The following is a 16,648-nucleotide window of genomic DNA, read 5'->3' on the forward strand; positions in this document are numbered from 1 at the left end:
ACGCCTAAACGAAAATCAAAAACTCCTTGAGGAGTGTTTTACCTAAGCATTTCTCTTAACATAATGTTCTTCACACAGGAAAGACTTAATAAATGTCTGCTGATTTAAAAAAAAACAAGCACCTCTACGGTTTTCAGTCTGGGAGAATTACAAACCTCATTTACTAAAGTGGTAAGGGCTTGTAGTGTACACAGAGGTAGAAATGCTTGAGATACTGAAGAAAGCAAAGCTAATGATATAAAAATGAAATGACTTATCACCATCGCACTGACCTAAACCTTCTAGAATTTGTCCTGAGTTCCTGCCTTTATTGTTCCTCTTTTATTGTCCTGTAAATATTTGCCAACGAATGCTCTAAAAATTCAAGCCTGCTTATTGACTGTGGCTATTGCTCAGTCATTACTTGTCTCCAACTCTCCGTGACCCCATGGGGGTTTTCGTGGCAAAGATACTGGAGGGGTTTGCCATTTCCTTCTTCAGCTCATTTTACAGATGAGGAAACTGAGGCAAAAAGGGTTAAATGGTTTGCCAGGGTCCCATGATTAGCAAGTCTCTAAGGCTGGATTTGAACTCAGGTCTTCCTGACTCCAGGTCCAGCACTATATCCACGAACCACCTAGCTGCCCAATCTACCTTATTGATAATGGGCTGGCTAAAAACAAAAATTGTGCAAATTGTGCAAAAGGTGGAATATTATTTCATTGTAAAAAAAATGAGTATGAAGAATTCAGAAACACATGGGAAGACTTATATAAACTGATGAAGGAAGTAAGCAGCAACAGGAACAAAACGTGTATAAAAACCAAAACAACATGAAAGGAAAGAACAAAGGAGAACAAAAACTGAGCGCTACACGATTAATTCTAACGGCCACTAATGGCTGTGGAGAAGAGATGAGAAAACACCAATCCCTCCATCTTCACAGAGCTGGGAATTATGGGTGAGGAACACTGCATATACCATTAGATCACTGGTAGGCTTTGCTTAACTTTTCCCCCCCTTCTTTCTTTTCATTCTCTATTAAAAGGTGTAATATTATATAGAATGATTTAGTGGGTATGGAAGGTGGAGGGATATATTTGGAAATGAAAGTGAAATAAAAACTAAAGATATAAATTAAGAAAAGAACTTTTAAAAACCCAGGTATATCCTGCCTAGCTTAATTAGTTCTTTAAAAATGAAATTTTTGGTGAAACAGCAAGGAAAGGGGAGGATGGCAACCATTATCATTTGTATTGAGTGACAGGTTAAAAATACCAAATATTGAGGGGAGTTTCCAACAATGGGGCTATTAATGACTTTTAGGCAACATTATGCTAAGCATGACTACAAATATGAAAAAAAAATCTCATCTCTACGTTCAGCATTAACATAAACATATGACCAACATGGGCAACAGTCAATGTAGGGGGAGTAGGAAACATCAGTTACTTACAATAAAAAGGGTTTATTAGAAGATATACCTGCACATGACAAGTGCTATATACTTAATAGTAGGAATGTGGTCACTTTAACATAAGAGCTGCCAGAGACAGCTTTCTTTCTGTGCAACAGTTTGGACAATATAAAAATAACCATATGAGTATCTAGAAAACTGGCTAGTGGGAGCACACTCTTTCTACAGAATGACATCAAAATACATACAGAACATAGAAAAATAACCAGCTGTATAGTCTGGTATCCAGCAATTAAGACTAATGTAGAGGGGAAAAAAGGCAAACTCCCTTCACTTCTTGTAATGGAATAAATCATTCCCAAATTATTGATTCATATTTTCTCAACTGTGGAAACAAACGATGAGTATGTAATAGGGTTAAGTAATAATTGAAGGCAATGACTTACTCACTGACTGTCAAATCCACAGCCTCTAAATTTATAGTACTATAACAAAAATGAATGTTTATTCTGTAAGCAAAGACTTTAAGATGAGCTTACATTTCAATGGATTAAAAATAAAATCAAAGAGCACATGTATTCAACTATTTTATGGCAGGCCAGAAGAAATCAAAGCAGTAATTTCTACTTTTCCTTTTGATGGGAAGATTTTCCGGTCTATTTCTCATAGCAAGAGTCAGATTATAACATTTCATTGTAAACTCACTCTAAAAAATTTAGCCATTCAGTGTTGCAGTCAAGGACTAGCTGCTCCCGGAGCTGATTCAGATGTCTGTAATTTTCTACAATAAAAGGAGAGTGAAAGCGGCTAACAGCTTTTGTGCTAGAAGAGAGGAAAAACATAAATAGGAAATCAAGGTTACTTAGAAATCAGTAATACCATCACTTCAGAAAATTAGAGTAGTTCTTCATTATTCTCTGATGAACCTTGAAAATAGATGTAAAGACGGAGCATTCCATTATTATGCTACTCAAATCTATTCATTTCAATAATCTTTACCATAAAGATGGTAAATGGATTCTATAGAAAGGTTTGGACAGAAAACCTCTGAAAGTTACTCTTGAATATGAAACCTGTATGGTAAATTCAGTATTTCAAATATTTTGTTTTAGCAATAGAAGGTTCCTTCTTTTAAAATTTGCTAATGGAAGACCAGTTTGATTAGAAATACATATATCATATAACAAAACCCAGCACATTAATTTAAAGGGGAATGAAGGTGAAAGAAATCTTTGGAAAGTGAGCTATATTTTCTAAATTTTCCATGTAGAAAAACAATGCATAGTCACTGTTATTTTCCTAGTTTTTCTATCCATAATCCCCGCATGTTCCCATCCATTTTGACATTAGGAAAAGAGTAGAGCTTGGATAAGCTATCTGATGGCAAGAACTGCAACTTGTCCTCTGTTCCCTTTCCATTTTCCCAGTCCATAGTGCACTGGCAACAATCAACTTGAACTTGACAAGTCACTATACCAAGAGGATGGATTTATCTCCTCTACCATACCACTTTAAAAGTCTGGCTCATGATGTACTAACCTACCCTTCTTATAGCCCCAGTAGCCGAACAATGAGAAAAAAATACTTTCACTAAACCTCTCTAAAATCTCAGTTATTCACTCACTCAACTACCCTTACTAAATGCTCCAAAGATGATTGGTACCATACTATCCCATGCTTGTTTCCTTTACACTAAATGTGGTCTAAGTTTCTATGCAAATGCATTTTATCATAGTTCTCTCTCTTTTGGTACAAATGATTTAATGACATTCCAGTTATAGTTCTGAAGAGACTCCCACAATTCAATCTCAAGTAATTTCTCTGAAAATAATACTTCCACTTACTTGCTGGAGGCTAAGATAAAAGTGGAGTAAAAGGAAAGGAAGATAAAAGGAAGAATGTCTGAAAAGACAGGAAAGGGAATAAACAGATTTGGGAGGAAGAAAAGATGTCAGAATATCTGAGTCTGATGTCTAAAACTTCCAAATGCACAGGAAAAAAAAAGCAAGGTGTTAGGAATTTATAAGGCAGATCTGGGCACTTTGAGGGCCTCTTGTGCTACTGGCAATAAATAACAAATCATTACTATACCAATTAAAATGATAAATAATTCATTATTGTTTGTGATATAGGTTGTAATCTATTTCTGACATGGAGAACAAATGAAAACGATCTTTGCAGTCCCTTTTATAGCTCCTTTAATACTATTGACAACTTTACTTTTCCTTTTCTGTGATCTTATCAATTCTAAAAAAACAAATGCCATTTCACTGTGATGCCATAAAAGCTCTGACAGTAAAAGTAATTAAGGACAAGACAATTCATGTTTGTGAAGGACACTATTTGAGGTTAATTACTGACCTAATTAATACATAATACCATACTATCCCTTGGTAACTATTATCCTTCTTTGAAATAAGGCCCCTGTTACAGGGGTCATTGCTTATGCTGAAAGAAAAAAGCTCTATCTTCATTCTGGGCCTAGATGCTAACCTATGATGAATCTAGTGCCATCAATCTGCAGTAGATCTTGACGCACTAGAAGGAACAAGCTACTCTGTAATCTCCTTTGTTATGAAAACCACAAAAAATGGAAAGGTTATGATGTATCTGAAGCTGGAAATTAAATATCTACCTTATTTAAAGAAGCCTCACGCATCAAGAAAATTACAGTGCTCAAGCAGAGGAATCCCCCTTGTCATCTGCAGGCTCCTATTGCTTTTCTCACATACATGTCTCCAGTGAAGTCATAGTCTCAGCTAATCTGACAGCAAATATAAAATACTGACCTGCAAAATGCCCAGTAAAACATGTACATTAACATGAAAAGGTGGCCACCTTTTAAAATAATGATTAGAATGCTGATGCTGTTTACTTCAATGTCCCCTACCTAAACTAAAATAAAGGCTTTGTTTTTAAGTTGAAAATCTGACTATTCATATTCCAATTATACATAGAAATAGTAATGTCATCATAAAGTTAAATAAGAAGAAAAAATTATTTTTAAACCTACCTTCCAATCTTAACCCAATCAGATGGTACAGAAGATAGGAGATTGTTCTTTACTTCTATGAGAAACTAAAATAAATGAAAAGGAAATATTGGAGATTTAAGGAAAAAATTCCAAAAAGTGCTCACAAATTTAGGATGATTGTTTTTAAATCCCCCAGATTCTCTGGTTATCTAAAAAGCTAATTATTGTATATGACTGAACTTAAATTGTAACTAGTCCTGGGTAAAACACTAACTAATGGGGCATTCCGGAAAGTCGTTCTTAGTCCCTGAGACAGCAGTGCCTGTGACATACACTCCATCCACATCTGGTCTTTTTCTCATCCTTTCCACATGTGTAAAGAAGTAAAAGGAGCATGGGTAAGAGCACCTGACCCTGGGAGGTGTGTAAACCTGCCACCAAATATCTGCGGTGGATAAGAGGAGGCTATGAGGAGATGGAGCACTGCCTCTGGGAATGCAGCCACATTACAGGAACCACAAAGTCATGGGAACATCACCTTGAAGGCATTGTTGTTTGGTCATTTCAGTCATGCCTGACTCTTTGGGACCTCACTGGGAGCTTTTCTGGCAAAGATACTGGAGTGGTTTACCATTTCTTTCCCCAGCTCATGTTAGAGATGAGGCAAATGAGGGCAAGTGACTTGCCCAGAGTCACACAGGTTGTGGCTGAGTCTGGACTGGAACTCAGGTCTTCCCGACTCCAGGCCTGCTGCTCCTTCCACTGCATCAACACTTAGCTGGTCCTAGGTACAGTGATATCTAAAAAGTTGTCCTCCAACCCAAACAACTGCTGGTTCTGATAGTAAATGGGCACAGACATATTGGTATCAGCCTCAAATTAACATATTCACTCACTGCAGTATATAGCACAGAAATCATTAAATCTCAGAGCCAGAAGAGATCTTCAAATATATTAATCCATTCCTCTGTACAACTCCTCCTTGGTGACCCTTTAGAAAGGGTCTTGTTCTTTGGCCGAGAGAAGGAGAGTTTTTGGTAACAACTTTTGGTAACTTGCTCAACAGTAATTACTAGGCAATTTTTTTTTGTCTTATCTGAATCCTTTAGGCTGCATTATCTATCTCACCTAGTGAAAAAAGAACACCTATTGTCTTCTTAAGAATCTTGATCAAATTGCCTACTCTTCTCCAAGGTGAAAAATCCTATAATACTAAAAACTTTTCTTCATCTATCTTAGTTATCAGTCCTTTAAAACACTTTTTGTTTCCTTTTCTGAATCTTTTCTAGTTTCTTCCTGTCTCCCTTTGGCTTCAATGCTCAGTGCTATAGTACACTAACTTATAAGAGTGCTGAGTAAGAGATGAAGATGACCTTGTCCAACATAAGTCATATAATCCTACTACCTGATCTCAGGGTTACATAAGCTTTTAAAATGGAAATGCTAAAATGCTAACTTGGAAACAATTTATTTTTGTCCACTGTGATTTATAGATTTTTTCCTGCCATTTTTTTGAATTTATCAATATTTCTCTATCAATTATATGTATAGTTAGTTTAATTTTGGTAACAATGCTCTTTTGAAAATGGAGGAAAGTAAATCTAAATGTTAAGATATTAATTTTTAACCCTTAGAGAAACTGGCAATAAAAATGATGGTTTAAGCATAAAAGAACACAAGATTCATGCAAATTTTCCTTGAAGACTGTCACTTATTAAACACTTGAAATTTTTAAATGATCACTTATGTTGCATATTTATTCTGGGAAAAGAAAGCAGAAAAGAAATCAATATAACAATTACATAATATTACACTCTATTTTCCTTGGTCTCTTCCTTCCCAAAAAAGAAACATGAGAAAGTTTCAGGATTAGCTTTAAAGTGATGTTTTTAAATTGTAAAAATCTATTGTTACAAATTATCCAGTTTGATAAGAAAATGGTAAATGTTGGAGAAGATGTGGGAAAATTGGAACACCAATGCGCTGTTGGTGGAGTTGTGAATTGATCCAACCATTCTGGAGAGCAATTTGGAACTATGCCCAAAGGGCTGTAAAATTGTGTGTACTCTTTAAACTAGCAATACCACTTCTAGGTCTGTATCCCAAAGAGATCATACAAATGGGAAAAGGACTCACGCGTACAAAAATATTTATAGCAGCTCTTTTTGTGGTGGCAAAGAATAGGAAAGTGAATCTTCATCGATTGGGGCATGGCTGAACAAGTTGTGGTACATGAATATAATGGAATACTACTGCCCTATGTGAAATGATGAGCAGGAGGACTTCAGAAAAACCTGGAAAGACTTATATGAACTGATGCAGAGTGAAGTGAGCAGAACCAGGAGAACACTGTAAACAGTAACAGCCACACTATGTGATGACTGACTTTGATAGACTTAGCTCTTTTCAGCGATGCAAGGATCTAAGACAACTCCAAAAGTCTAACGATGACAAATACCATCAACGTCCAGACAAAGAACTTTGGGGTCTGAATGCAGATGGAAACAGACTATTTGCTCTCCTTTTCTTTAGTTGCTTTGCTTTTTCTCTTCTTTCTTGTGATTCTGCCCATTAGTTCTAACTGTTTTTTATATCATGACTAATGTAAAAATATATTTAATATGAATGTATAAGGGTAGAGCCTATATTAGACTGCATGCTGTCTTGGGGAGGATATAGAAAAGGGTGGAGGAGAAAATTCAAAATTCAAAATCTTATGGAAGTGAATGTTAAAAAACTAAAAATAAATTAATTATTTTAAAAAACCAAATTCACCAGCTTCATTACTCAATCACAAGGTTGCATTTTGCAAAGTCTCCATTCGGAATCTTCAAATTTTTACTAAATATAAGAGATGGAAAAACATCATGGCTTATGGACCCTGGACAGGCCAAAAGGTTGCATCACTTCCTCTAAAAGTAGGTTTATTTCTTGTTCTCTTTAATCTTCAAATCAGAATATGGAATGTTAGTATTTTCCAGGCTATATAGTATACACAGATGCACCTGACCTTACGTAGCAAAGCTGCTAGTGAGTCAGTGTGGAACCCTACACAAGGCAGTCATTTCATTAAATTTCATTATGTGTAAAATGGACCCCCCAAAAAAAATTTCTACCTTTTTCAAGAATGTTGTGTGAATGAGTTTTTGATGACATTTGCTGTCATCATGCAGTATTCTAAGCATTCAAAGAAGTGCATGAGATCACAAAACACACTGAATATGTACACTTCAAAAAAGATTCACATGGATGGGAGGTTATACATTAGGATATGGCATGTGAAATCTAAAGAGTCATTCGCACTCGAAGCATTTGTCCTGAATGAAAAAACCTTTCAGATTTTAATTCCATTAATACATGCAGGTAGGTCGCACAGAGGATTAAGTGCTGGGCCCAGAGTCAGGAAGACCTGAACTCCAATCCAGTCATAGGTCTAGCTGTAAGAACCCAGGCAAGTCACTTAAGCCTTTAGTGTTTCAGTTCCTCAGCTACAAAGAGGGAATGATAACAGCGCCTCCCCCCAGAGCTGTTGGGAAGATAAACTGAGACAATATTTGTAAAGTGCTTTGCAAACCTTAAAGTACTATACAAATGCCAGCTATAATTATTATTAAAACAAATTAATCCAAGTCTCTCTAATATTACAATCAAATTTACTGAAATATCCCAATACAATAAGAAAATGAGTTGATAAACACTGATTATAAAAATTCCTCCTAGTCCTAAGCATGATTTATGTTAATTTTCATAAAAGTTTCTATATGGGTTCACTACATGGGTTACCATGGACACTCTCAAACATCCACCTTATATTGATTAAAGTACTGGAGTATTTCCACACAATCAACAGTCTTTCCATTCAGAGCCTTAGATTTAGAGAGCATCTAGTCCATCCTCTTTCTTCTGCAGGGAAGGATATTATGGGCCCAGAAAAACAAAAAAAGAAGCCAAGTGAAGATCTGAACCTAGCTTCTTTGTCTTCAAATCCCTACCCCGTTCCAATGTAGCAGGAAGATTCTATGAACAAGTGCTTAATGAATAATACTGATAAACCAGAACAAGGTTATATAGTTATTTTTAAAATTTCACAATTTTATAAATTTACCATAATTTTGCAAGCATTCACAGGAAACAGCTGTTAAGATAGGGCCAGATAATAAAGACAAAATGACATCTAAATACACACCACAGTGATGCAGACTGTTTCTGTGACTTTGAGCCCCCTAAAGTACACTTCAAATCCCCTTCAAAACAAAACAAGGTATACCAGGGATGGGGAACCTGTGGCTCTTTGACTGAGTCCAAGTTTTACAAAGCAAATCCTTTTATTAAGGGGATTTGTTCTGTGAAGTTTAGATTCAGTCAAAGGGTCACACTTGAGGATCTAAAGGGCCACATGTGGCCTCGAGGCTGTAAGTTCCTCACTCCTGGGATATACCATAAACCATTTTATGGTATTATAAAAATATGACCCAATAAAAAGGGAAATTCTAAATTCCTGTGATTTATCCCCAAATCTGTAAAGTAAGGAGGTTGGGCTAGATAATCTTAAAAGGGCCCTTTCAGCTCTACATTTTAGGAATCTATGAAATATATATCAGTTCCTTAAGAAGAAGGTCCATTCCGTAAAAACAAATCAAAACAGAACACAGCATTATTTTCAGCAGCCAGATTTTCTGATCAGCTGTACAAAAAAGGTAGTGGCATCAGAACTGTTCTTTTCAAAACTATAACATAGCAAAAGAAGCTCAAGATAATGTAATAACAAGATTATTTCTCTCCCAACAAATTTTAATTTTAGTTGGCGAACAGCTTTCATGAAAATAAAATTTAGTAAAGTACAGATTCATATTACCTCCTGTCCCAATACTGTTTTGTAATGTGCAGAAGGATTTTTTAGTACTCTTCGTATTTCTTGCAAATGTAGATCAATTTTGGTGGTAACCATTTGTATTTCCTCTTTCCTCTTACTTATTGAAGGGAAATCTGTGAGTTCCTTGAACAACTCAGTTTTATCTCCAATTCTGAAAAACAAAAAGTATGTTTGTGTTCATGAAGAATCTGTCTTGTGAGTGGGCAGAATGTAGTAGAATTGTACTAGGCTGAAATTTACATTAGAGATTTTAGACCCATCTCTGTCCACAATTAACAATATGATCTCAGAGGAGTCATGTGGCCTTTCTTATTCTCAGCTAAGCTATAAAGTAAGAAAGTGGCAAAAATGATCTCTATGGTACTTACTACCTGTGTAACTCTGAACAAGTCATTTAACTTTTTTGTAACTGAATTTTCTCATCTATTTGATGAAGAGGATGGACTGTATAATCTATAGGGTCGATTGCTTTCTGCTCTCAATCCTATTACTGATCCTTTAGCAATAAGGAATAGTGAAGTAGCAACCAGTCAAATTTTTACTTCCAGCTGCATCTAGAAATATATTTAAGTCTTCAGTTTAGATCCTTTAGGATCTGGTCAGGTTTCTCATTTCAAATGCATATAAATGTCCCTTCTACCAAGGCAGACTTAAAAATAGACATGAAATGGCATGCCTAACCATCTTTTTTTTTTTAATTTGAAGCACCTTTTGTTTTTATATTACTTTAATTTCCAAATGTATACTTGTTCCAACAAATAAGCTTCAAAAAAAAATTAATGAGGAAAAAAAGTTCAACAGAAATAACCAATACGTCAACCAAGTCTGACAACATATACCAGATTCTACACCCAGAGTCTCTCATCTCTGCCAAAAAAGAGTAAAGTTTATTTCCTCACATCTTCTTCAGGGTCAAGTATGGTCACTACAATTACATAGCATACTAAAGGGAATGGAGAGAAAAACAAGATGGAGCACAACAAACCCAGTCACTCGGAATGCTAGGTAATGATAGTGACCAGATGTCCCTGAAGCTTCCTGAATGGGTTTCCACACATGCATTTACTCCTGCCTGTGTGAGATGGGCCGCTTGGGGTCTCAGAGGATAACATCACTACCTACCAGGAGGCTGAACCTCAAGGGAAGACTTTGAACTGTCTAATCTCATGTTTTCTTCAGTGGATCTTCTTTTCTAGTGACTGGCACTTTGCTTAAGTATCAGTATCTGACTGATACTTATTCTTCAATGGTTAGCATACTCCCATTCCTTTACACTTGCCCCATCCTGAAGGATTCTCAACCCTTGCTGCAATGTAAAAACCTCTCATTTGCCATTTTCAATTCAATACTCTTTCATGCCCATCTACCTGAACACTAACCCCACCTAACGTTCTACACCAGATCTGTCTACCCGTTTGACTGCGTTGCTTGAAACTTCTATTCCATAATGAACAATGTTCCTTTCATGTTAAACTTTTTTTTCCCTTTCTTACTCCAGTCTTCTGAATCTCACTGAGACATAGTTTCCTCCTAATGAAACCACCTTCCTTACCACCCTTTTCAGTACTGGGTGTACTTTCTCTCATACCCACTGACTCATCATGGGAAGCCCAAATATGCCTTGTTCTCCACTACCACTCCCAGGCTCTCTATCACCTCTCTTTCTTTAAAATGCATTCTATTCAAACTGATCATCCATAGTCTGGTAGCTATTATCTATTGACCCCAAGCCACTCTCCTTTCTTCCTTAGGTTTAATGTTCGGCTCACAATCTTTCTTCCTTGCCCTCATATAAGGGGACTTCAACTTGTATACTGATACTCCTTCAATTCCCTAACCTCCCAGAACCTCAATTTACTCAATTCCTATAACCCACTCCTCCATTCTACTTTAGCTATGCAGAGACATTCATATTCTTGATCTCACCACCTACAAGAATCCCACTTCCTTGTTGATGAATTAAGAAATTTCTGTCTGATCACAATAGTTTATAATTCCATTTTTCTCAGTCTTATGGTTCCTTAACTATGTTCTTTTTCCTCACCACTCGCTTCACCTTTGTTTCTTCCCAAGCCTCACCACTGAAATGACTATACTCTCTTACTCCTTTCCTACCTTCAAATCCGAAGTGAAATGCCTCAGTTCTACAATACCTGCCACTCTTAAATACATTAGCCCCTTATCTCAGCACAAATCATGACTTACCAGTTCCTGACCTTGGATCATTCCCATTATCTGCTTCCTTGACTTCTCAGTTGGTGATGAATGGGGCTAGAGGAAATCATCCATACCAGCATATCTTAACCAGGCCCTCACTGCAATAAAGCAAACCTTCTATTCCTCCCTAACTAACTTGCTATTCCACTCTACACAACAGATTATGAAGCCTCCCCCAGCACCCCCAACCAGTAACTCAGCTGAGACCTTGGCCCCTTCTCTATTCGTATCCCTCCTTTGCTCCATTCTTGAAGAGATGGTTTTTCTTACCCTAGATGCACCTTTGATCTTTTCCCCTCCCTGTCTTCTCCAAGCAAATCACCATCACTACCCTACTCTCATCTTCAATCTCTTGTTACCCATTGATTCCTTTCCTGCTGCCTACAAATATGCCTATGTTTAAAAGACTTTCATTTCTACCATAATCACCAGCTATCATCCTTTATCTCTCCCTTCATGGCAAATTGCACACTCAAAGCCTCCACTTCTCATATTCCCTTCTAAACTTTCTGCAAAACATGAATCTAACTTCACTGTTCAACTGACCCTTGCCAAAGTTACCAATAATCATTTAACTCACAAATCTAAAGGACATTTCTCAATTCTTACCCTTCTTGAGCTCTCTGCAGCATTTGACACAATTGACCACCTTCTCCTAGAATTCCTAGTCCAGATTTTCCTCCTAGTCTCCATTCTCAGTTCTCATGACAAAGCTTTTTCCTGGTTCTTCTTACATCATTTCAATCACTCCTCAGTTTCCTTTGCTGCTTCTTAGCCCCTTGGCACAGTCAGTAATCATGAGTTTTCACCAAACCTCAGTCCTGGGCCTTCTCTTTTGCTCTATACTCTTTGACCTGGAGATATCATCTGCTCCACTGGTCCAATTATCACCTCTATATAGTTGATTCCCAGATAAATATATAAAGACCTAGTGTCTCTCATGATCTAAAGTCACACATCACTAACTGCCTTTGGTCATCCTGAACCGAATTATATGAGTTTTGCATCTCAAACTCAACATGTCCAAAACACAACTCATAATACTCTTGCATAAACCCCCCTCTTCTGAATTTCTTTATTACTACCAAAGTCACCACCATCCTCCCACTCACTTAGGTTGGCAACCTCAATATCGCCCTTGACCTCTCACTTCACAATCCCTAAGCTTCTAACTGATTGCCAAATATTGTCATTTCTACCTTTGCAACTCTCTAATATGTCTCTCCAATCATATAATTTTAGTTCACAATTTTAGTTCAGACTCTTATCACTTCCTACCCTGGATTATGGGAATAGTTTTCCAACCGGTTGCCCTGCCTCAGATCTTTTCCTACTGCAACCCATCCTTCACATTGCTGCCAACGTGATTTTCTAAAGCAAAAGTCTTACTGTATCACTTACTCCTCTGCTCAGTGACCTTTAGTGACTCCCTATTATTTCCAGATCAAATAAAAAGTCTTCTGTTTGGTGCTAAATGTTCATTATAACCTAACCCTTTCCTATCTTCCCTGTCTTCTTACACATTATTCCCCTCCACAAACTCTTATGATTCAACTGGTATACTCACCTATTTGCAGTTCCCTGCAAACCATACATCATCTCTGGTCTCTGAATCTTTGTATTGGCTATCTCCCACTCCTGGACTGCTCTTACTGGTACATCTTTAACAGACTCTTTCAAGTCCAAACAACTACTACTGGTTTCCCCTCTCAGCATACCTTCCATCTACTCTGTGTGTGTATATAAATACATATATTACATATGCCAAGTTCTTAACATGTCTCCTACATTAAAACAAATGCTTCTTGAGGGCAGGAACTATTTTTGCCATTTTTTTGTACCCTAGCATTTAATGAATTAATAAATGCTTGTTGACTGAATAACTGAACTATACATACTGTTTTCCTGGTTCTGTCTACTTTACTTTACAGCAGTTTATGTCTTCTCTTGCTTCTTCAAATTCTTGCCACTAACTATTTCTTAGGGGTATTATATTCCATTACATTAAAAGAAATAATGAATGGTCTGACACTTACTTGGCAGCTTGTTCATTGAGTATATTGAAATAATGCTCCACTGGGTTGAGATACTCGGGAATTTCCAGAAGGAACTGCTTGAGCAAATCTGATTTAACTTGGGAATTGATAGTAGGAATTAATGCTTGAATTTCTATCTTCAGGTGACACAAGGCTTTCACAATCAAGAAGAACTCTTGGGTGGAACACTAAAATGGAAACAGTTTTAACCTAAAGAATGTAAAATACCTTAAAATGAATTTTAATGATTAATCACTTTAAAGTTGGGCATATTTAAGATTACCTTTCTGCTCAGGGTATCTTGCCAGATAAGAAATTTCAACAATCAAAATAAAGAATTGCCAGCAAATGCTTATGTAGTAAATATCTAGACAAGGAATGTCTTAAGGAGGTAAATTTAGTGATTTTAAACCCAGGATGTTTTTCATTTTTCAAAATGCATTTCAAAAACACATTAGAAATGTCAGGAGAGGGAAAATAAATTCAAACAATATGCTGAATACAACTTTAATTTCTTTGAATTTTACCTTCCTGCATTCTCCTACACTCTTATTTTGTTTTTCCTAGCATGACGTGCATTCACTGACAACCTGTTTTTGAATTGCCCTTTTTAGTAATTCACCAGATTTTTACCATTAGTTACTATATATGAAATACTACAGTTCCTACTTATAATCACACTACTATTCAAGAAAATAAGGAAAGGACAAGTCTTCTGAACATTAATATATTTATTTATTAGATCTTCCAGACTTGGAAAATGACTTTAAAGATCAAGACCCAAGGAAGATAGAAAGACAAGCTAATTTTGCAACTTTAAATCTGTTTGTATCTATTTTTGTTATATAATAAATTCTATTTATCTTGTTTTCAGAAATTGTTACTTTTTTTTTCTTCAACAAAGATAGCTCACAGCTCTCTCTAATATAAAGAGTTTGCAAAGAGTTTCACAAATTTGCTTCGGGCTGGGTCAGAGCTAGGAAAGATAAATGAGCAACTGGAAATCTGGGGCCCATTATTTTGAATATCTCTTGGCTATAAGCTACAAGGTGTGTCTAAATGTTGTGGCCCCGAAATTAAGCAACTGTCCAAAATTGGCCTTTTGCAGAAGCAACACAAAAAAGCAGGATAACTTTCAAAGTTACAATTTAAACTTATTAAATGCCAAAGAAAAGCAAGTCATATATAATAAAATCAGTCTCTTGCAACATTCTCTTTTTCTATGCTATTTTATTTTTTAAAAATACTCATTTTATTTGGTATCTATTAAGTTCTGAATAAAATAAAATTTTAAAACTACTATCCAGTTGGGGAAACCAAGTTTCCTTCCTTTTCTGTCACACTGTATAAATTAGCATAGTGTATATTCACACACAAAAGCAGACAGACACAGACAATGTAGCAGAATTTGTAGGAAAAAAGAATGTATAAAATAATTTTATTTTTCTTTATGAGCAGTACTAAAGTTGGTTTTGACCTAAAAGGAGGCAGGCCTATAGTGCGCTTCAAGTTATATCATCTGAGTGAGAAGTTAACTCAACCTGTGTCAAGTTTGCTTTACAGATTCTTGACCCAAAACTCCACCACACCACTAGTGTTACTTCCAGTGTATGGCCATATGACAATGAATCTAACAATTTCCAGAGAATCATGCATGACTATCACACAGGACACAAAAGAGAGACACACAATAGGAGGTGTCAGTAGGCTGTAACATACAATCAAAGACTGACATTAAGAACTGATATGGGGAAAGAACCAGTCAGTATCGAGGGTGGACATCTGTGGTACTGTGGGCTTTCTTTATCATAAAAGAGGTTTTTTAGGACAGTCATTCATTAAATAGGAATTTTTTTCTATTTTCTTGTTTTTTACTTTTAGACTTAAATACTAAAACTCAAACAATAAGAAAAGAAAAAGAAACATTATAAACTTCAATACAAAAGAAAAAAGTATTGTTGTGCACAGCAGAATGTAAGAGAGAATTCAAAATATATAGCAATAAATTTCAATTTGAAGATAGCCTACATAATAAATACTACACATGGTGTCTTGAGCTGTTCATCTTTTCTTTGCTTCCTTGTAAGTTTTTTCTTGTTCATTATCATTTTTTACTTTTTTTTTTTTAACTCCCCACCCCGCCAAGAAGGCTACAATTAGGCATGGACATGTTTAGATACAGATACAGATATATACAGACACACAATACACACATAGACATATACACACAAAAATATATATATACATACATATACCCACATATATACACACACACTTATTTACACATACAAATACTTATATATCTATAATTATACCCATATATAGACATATATGTAGGCATATGGATCTGTAAAAGACCACACTATATTTGTTTATCACCTGTTTCTTCATTGGTAGATAACTTCTTCCTTCATAAATCTAAGTCTTTCCATATCTTTCCAAGTCCAGCAACTCATCATTTCCTGCAGCATAGCAACATTCCCACCTTACACTGTCTAGTTATTTTAAATAGTCCAAAACAACACTGGTGAACATGCCCAACAAAAAGTACAGTTTCCCAGTGTTCTCTTTTGATTAAATCTATTTTAGCCCTAACTTTGTCTGAGATCATAATTACCACTCTGCTCCTTTTTGAACCCTAACAAATTCTGCTCCTCATCTTTATTTTATGTTTGTGTGTACCTCTTATTTCCCATTCCTCCTAACTCCTCTACTTCTACCCACTACCCTGTCCTCGTATTACTTAACCCACTCTCCCTCCAGGATCCTTCCTTATCCTTCCATTCCTATTCATCTAAACTTCCTTCTATAGCTCTTTTTAACCTATTCCCTCACTTTCCTCTCTAAAGATCCCTCCCTTATCCTCTCCCCCTTAGTGTTTATATCTTTCTGAATTTAGAAGACTTTCATACTCTTTTAGATATATATTTATTGCCCTCTCTTGAAACCATTCTCAATGAAAGTAGGTTTCCAGAACTACCAGCCTTCCTCCTCCATCTAATTCCTCTGTGTTGGTTCTTCCTCTCACAGCTCAATTATGTAGGATTACTTTGATATTATATTTATTACATCACATGTAATTATATTATATGTAATTACTCATTTTAACTATTCCTAAATAGTTTTCTTTTAAAAATCTTATCATACTCAAG

The 16,648-nt window shown here is 36.0% G+C and overlaps 1 protein-coding gene across 1 annotated transcript in view; it reads right to left on the reverse strand.

The window, feature by feature from the left end:
• MSH3 (mutS homolog 3) overlaps nucleotides 1-16,648 on the reverse strand; it is a 208,352-nt gene that overhangs the window by 74,410 nt on the left and 117,294 nt on the right. Inside the window, 4 exon segments of the mRNA XM_072606261.1 lie at nucleotides 2,102-2,218; nucleotides 4,410-4,474; nucleotides 9,226-9,394; nucleotides 13,497-13,684. Of these exon segments, the coding sequence (XP_072462362.1) occupies nucleotides 2,102-2,218; nucleotides 4,410-4,474; nucleotides 9,226-9,394; nucleotides 13,497-13,684 (539 nt within the window).

Source organism: Notamacropus eugenii, chromosome 4, assembly GCF_028372415.1.
Source record: "Notamacropus eugenii isolate mMacEug1 chromosome 4, mMacEug1.pri_v2, whole genome shotgun sequence".
Taxonomy (NCBI): domain Eukaryota; kingdom Metazoa; phylum Chordata; class Mammalia; order Diprotodontia; family Macropodidae; genus Notamacropus; species Notamacropus eugenii.